Genomic DNA, 6,000 nt, shown 5'->3' on the forward strand with positions numbered 1-6,000 from the left:
GTCTTTTCTGTAAACAGTACTGTGGCAAAGGGAAATGACTAGAAGAGGATGAGTAAGCAGTAACCTGAAATGGGAAACTTGAAGAAAGCATACTTGTTGGATTTTTTTTTTTAAATGTGGGTTCCACGCCTAGCGTGGAGCCCAGTGCGGGGCTTGAACTCACAACCCTGAGATCAAGACCTGAGCCGAAATTGGGAGTCAGACACTCAAGCGACTGAGCCACCCAGGCACCCCAGTTGTTGGATTTTTATTTTTATTTATTTATTTATTTTTTGATGGCCTTAGACTCTGTGTGGCCCTTTGCTGCCCTCAGTTGACCAAACATGACTTCAGGAAGAGATAACATGTTTTAAAAGCTGCTCTCAATGCTGGAACAAGAATATGTAACTATCTTGACAGTACTCTCTATAAGTATCTACAAGGCAATTTCAGATAGTAGAATTTAATCAGTTTTATTCTTTTGTAGTAAAAGATAAGAGGCGACCTTATACTTGGCCCATTCTAAACTATGTGAATCAACATTGACTTTACGTCTAACAAAGTGAAATCTTAATAAAGGGCTGTAAAAAGGCCTGAATGTAGGCTTTGGGGTACCTGGAGACATAAGACTTCTTATATTAACTGTTTAGACTTTATAGATTATAAGCTCCAAGTTCTCATCATTTTCCTTAAATATTGTAGATAATTCCCTTTTTACTACTGAACTAATGAAACGTTTCTCCTGGATTGTTCTGCATTTATTCTTGCAGGGAGAAAACTGGTTGTCCTGGATGTTTGAGAAGTTGGTCGTTGTAATGGTGTGTTACTTCATCCTGTCCATCATTAACTCCATGGCACAAAGTTATGCCAAACGAATGCAGCAGCGGTTGAACTCAGAGGAGAAAACTAAATAAGCGGGGAAAGGCTTAATGGCAGAAGTTAGAATGGATGGGTTCTGCCTTAAATTGGGAGGACTCCAAACCAGGAAGGAAAATTCCCTTTTCCAACCTGTATCAATTTAAAAAAATTTTTTTTCCTGAAAGCAGCTTAGTCCATATTTTGCACTGACATACTTTTCCTTTGTGTGTTAAGGTAAGGTATCCACCCTCAGTTCGATCCAACTTGTATTTTATTAGGGTGGAAAGATGTTCAGCAGCAAACTTTAACAGACTGGCCTTTTTTTTGTTACTTTCAAAAGGCCCACGTGGTACAATTAAAGAATTCCGGACACCAAAAAATAGTTCCTAAGTATGTTGAATATGTCAAGCCGTTTAGGCTTGTCAGAAATGACTCCTTTGTTTTTCTAAGTCATTAAAATGTATATAAATTATACTAGATTGGATAACAGTTTTGCATGTCTATCATGGTAAAATTTAATATTCCATCCTGCCCAGCCCTTCCTCTCTCTCCTACCTTAAAAAAAAGGCCATTTTATGATGCGTTGCACACCCTGTTGGGAAACTGATCTTTAAATTTTGAGACAGTATAAGAAAATTCTGGTTGGTGTCTCATGAATGAGCTGACACCATTTTTTATTCTGTATATTTAGAATGAAGTCATGACAAACTTTATAAAGACATCTTTGATCATTCCAAAATTGTGTCCGTTTTCTTGAGCGTTTTGATTTTTTTGCCTCCTTTTAGCTACTACCAACTAATGGTCAGCCTTGCCAAATCCACCTACACCCATAATTTCTTAAGCCTTCATTTATTTGCACATAAGAGCCACCACCAAGGCACTTTTTTGTCAGGCTGGAATTGGGCAGCTCGCTACACTAGCTGAATTGGCAGCTTAGGGATTTGCATAGCGAGGGGTTTGTGAAAACAGAAGAAATGAAAGTATACAAATTAAAGGGCACTGAAGAGAGAAATAACTTTTGTTTTAAAAAAAACTACACTATCTCATATCTGTGTTAATTTTAGCTCAGCATGTACTCTGGTTTTGACAAATTTATTTTTTATGTAACCTGATTTTCTTACCTTTCTTCAGTAAGTGATACGTTCTTTTGTGATTTTGTTTTGCTTGGGAGGAAAATAAACAGTTTCACTTTTTTTCTTTAGGAAGATCATTTCTGACATTATGTTAAAAGTAGAATTGGGTTTAAATTTCAACAGGCCAGAAATGCCTGATTGTTTTATAAAATCCTGCCTGAATGTCTGCTTATTTTTGCCTACCGTCGTGACATCTCCATGGCTGTACCACCTTGTCGGGTAGCTTATCAGACTGATGTTGACTGTTGAATCTCATGGCAACAGCAGTCGATGGGCTGTCTGACATTTTGGTATCTTTCATCTGACCATCCATATCAAATATTCCCATTTAAACATTACCTGGCTTCATGGTTTATGATCAGAAACTGGTCCTTCTGTCTAGTGGCACTTTGAATCTTTTATGCCATGATATTGCGGCAGTATCAAGAAGATTTTATGGAAAATTGGGATGGTCTCCATGACCACAGCTAAATAAAGAAAGGACAAACAACCTGCCTTGTGGGTTTTGAAAAGGTTATTATTCTTAACAATCTTTTTTTCTGCCCAGGGACCTTCTGGCAATGTGGTTGATCCTTTATTTGAAGAGCAGTCCCCAGATGTTCTATTTTAAAGAGATTCATGTTAACCAGCGTAACGTTTAGATTCCGTAGGGTGGGCACGAATTGCCAAGTCAGCTTCCAGTTGGGTTTCATCTCTTTCACCTGCGTTTGTTTGGTGTTTGAAGAAAGGAAAGAGGAAATCAAATATGAATTACACTATTTGTGCTAAATCTCTTTAGGGTTTATTGGTAAATTTATTTTAAGGTAAGGTATTAGAAAAAACTGTTTCTTAGACCGACAGTCTAAGTAATTAATACATTTGACTTAGGATGATGGTTTGTTCACTTTTAAATGAATTTGCTTGGAAAACAAAGAAAAAGAGCAGCTGTCTTCCTTCCCTCTGCTAAGTGTTCAGGTGTGGCAAACTCAGGTGGTCCTGCTGGATTCCCACTGGGGCAGAATGTCACCTTCTGTTCCAGAGGTTAGTTTGTTCCTTTCTTGTATCCACCAGAGTGAATACAAATAACAACTACATGATCCGAAAGACAAACCTAGTTGCTTCCAGGTGATAGAAGACCAGAAAATGTGTAAGTGGATGATTTCATAGTGCTGCAAATAAAAAAAAGGGCCTGGGAATTCTAATTCTGTCTACTTTGTTTAAGTGTCATTTTGTGCCTTGAATTTCTGTGGTACTTTATTATGTCTCAACTCCGTGACTGCCAAGCAGTGCAATCCGATATAATGCAATACGTCAGCAGTTATACACTTACATGCTAGGGAACATCTCCCTTAAGACAGTTCAGGTAATGTGGGGGAGCTTGTAGTGTTTGCTCTACTCTCTCTAATCTGGAGTGTGGGGCTGGAAAGAAGGGGAGAGTTTTACTTTGATCTGGATGATGGCCACCCTCCTCATTCTCTAAAAATCAGAAAGAGAGAAGGCTAGAGTGCAGTTCCTGAAGTACAGGAGTTTAGCAGATGCAGTAGCAAGCGCTCCCCTATAAACAGGCTCGTCAGCCTGGGTTTCCAGTGCGCTCTGGGCAGCTGCAGCTGTAGCAGGACAGCATGAGGCTTGTCTTCCTTTCACAACTCAGCAGCGATTCCTAGGAGTACAATTAATGCATTAAGTTAATAAGAATAACTGGTTGCCCTCTCGTACCCTGGGGTGAACGGGTATTTTGACTGACCCATGTGAAAAGAGCTCATAGGAGTTCCCAGCCTTCTGGTGTCAAAAAGCCTTCCAGAATTCTGAAACCCACTTCCCTGTGTGTGCAACAGTCTATGTTAATGGTGGTTTACAATTCTACCTTTCATGTAGGTGACCTTGAGAAAGTCTTAAACTCTGAGCCTAGATTTCATCTATAAAAACAAATAGCCAGATTGTTCTAAGGATTAAATCGGATATAATGTAAAATATTGCCATAATGTTAGTGTATTCTCATTTTTAATTCATCAAAGACAGCATTTGATACACATGCAAGAATTTTACAACATTGCGTTCACTCCAGAAACATGCATTATTTATTTATTTTATGAAGTAGGCTCAGCTCCCAGCCTGGGACTTGAACTCAGGACCCCGAGATCAAGAGTTGCATGCTCTACAGACTGATCCAGCCAGGTGCCCCAGCATACATGTTTGTTTGTTTGTTTGTTTGTTTTTAAAGATTTTATTTATTTGACAGAGAGCACAAATGGTGAGCAGCAGGCAGAGAGAGAGAGAAGCAGGCTTCAAGCAGGAAGCATGACCTGGGGCTCATGGGGCTCGATTCCAGGACCCTGGGGCTATGATCTGGGCCGAAGGCAGACACCTAACCAACTGAGCCATGCAGGCACCCCAACATGTTTTTAAATACTCTTAGCCAGTATGCCTTTGTTTGGGTATAGATACGCTCTGTTTAAGCAGTTAAACCCATCATACAAATTAATAAAGAGAAAAGCAGATATTAAAGAACCAATTGGCTTGATAAAACCAAAACCTTGCTAAATCCAAAAATAAACCCCCAGCTAGGCAATTTAAGGTACAAAGCACAGATGCACAAAGTTTACTATAAAATAATTGAAAATACTTTTCTACCATTACCACCTTAAAATGTTGACATTTCCTTATTTTTATTATAAAGATAGTTAACACTAAAAAAACCTAGAAGGTAGAGAAAAAAAGGAATATCTGCTTTTAATACCTGGTTAGAAATGCTCCATCTAGGAGCGCCTGGGTGGCTCAGTCGTTAAGCGTCTGCCTTTGGCTCAGGGCGTGATCCCGGCGTTATGGGATCGAGCCCCACATCAGGCTTCTCCACTGGGAGCCTGCTTCTTCCTCTCCCACTCCCCCTGCTTGTGTTCCCTCTCTCGCTGGCTGTCTGTCTCTCTCTGTCGAATAGATAAAATCTTTAAAAAAAAAAAAAAAAAGTTCCATCTAGACGATCCAGTGAGGTTTTCTGGGTGTAAATAGTTAAAACCGTTAAAAAAAAAAAAGTTGGCATGCAAGACCTTTCCTCAATAGACCTAAAAGTCACATTTTTGTTAGAAAAACAAAAGAAAAAAATTGGTTTATTTTATTCATAAACAGTTATTTTATGTGCTCACAAAAAGTTGAAACAACCTAAGCAGAAATTTTTTTTCAGTAGGCTCCACGCCCAATGTGGGGCCCGAACTCACAACCCCAAGATCAAGAGTCGCATGCTCCACTGACTGAGCCAGCCAGGCGCCCCTAAGCAGGCGTTTAATAGCCATTTTTGAAAGCCAAGTAACATTCCATTTGTAACCAACATTGATCAAAGCTTCTCTGGTATTCATAAAACATGGTAAATGAAATGCTAAGCAAAACTGTTGCATCTGAAATGTTTGTTCCTTTATTCTTGAAGACAACAAGAAAAGAAAGCACATAATGTACTTTAAAATTCTAAAAGCAATTGAGTCATTTGTGTCTGGTAGTCAGGGAGTTAGGTTCCTGCCCTTCCCAACAAGGCCAGGAGTTCACCTGAGGTAATGCGTTTGCCTTGGGGGTGAGGCCTTGAATTGCAGCAAATATCCTACATGTATTTGCATATTTAACCAGTGCTCATAAAAGAGATTATAATAAAAAATCTGTTCTGGACAGCTGCTTACTCATTGCCTTTAGAATTGCGTGGTGCTGGGATAGGCAGGTGCCAACTGTTTGCTCATTCGCTGACCTACTAGCCTTGCACAGTTTGCTGTGTGGGTGTTGATACTACTAAATTAAAAGAAAAATTTTATTTTAGATGGCCCCCGTTCTCCACCCAAACACCCTGGATTCATCTGAGATCTGGGATTCTAATTCTGTAGTGGGAGACGGGCCCAAACTGTGGCCCAGCGTGAGTCAGTTGTAAGTGGCTGGCTGACTCTATGGGAACAGAAACGAAATGCAGCTTAGACGGTTTGTCAGCCAAATCCACAAATGTGTGGCTTTTTGCAACATTGGACATCTGTTCCTTTTAATTTAAAATAAACTTTTTTTAAAAGCACAAAGTTGCTTG

At 39.5% G+C, this 6,000-nt stretch overlaps 1 protein-coding gene across 2 annotated transcripts in view; it reads left to right on the forward strand.

The window, feature by feature from the left end:
• The window catches only part of VMP1 (vacuole membrane protein 1), a 128,675-nt gene extending 122,683 nt beyond the window's left edge, over positions 1 to 5,992 (forward strand). For both annotated transcript variants that reach the window (XM_045773743.2, XM_087854563.1), the window contains one exon: positions 750 to 5,992. In XM_045773743.2, the coding sequence (XP_045629699.1) occupies positions 750 to 893 (144 nt within the window). In that variant the 3' untranslated portion in view covers positions 894 to 5,992. The remainder of the gene's footprint in view (positions 1 to 749) is intronic.
• The last annotated feature ends 8 nt before the right edge of the window (positions 5,993 to 6,000 follow it).

This window comes from Ursus americanus, chromosome 23 (genome assembly GCF_024610735.1).
Source record: "Ursus americanus isolate L20-20 chromosome 23, mUrsAme1.1.p, whole genome shotgun sequence".
Classification (NCBI taxonomy): Eukaryota; Metazoa; Chordata; class Mammalia; order Carnivora; family Ursidae; genus Ursus; species Ursus americanus.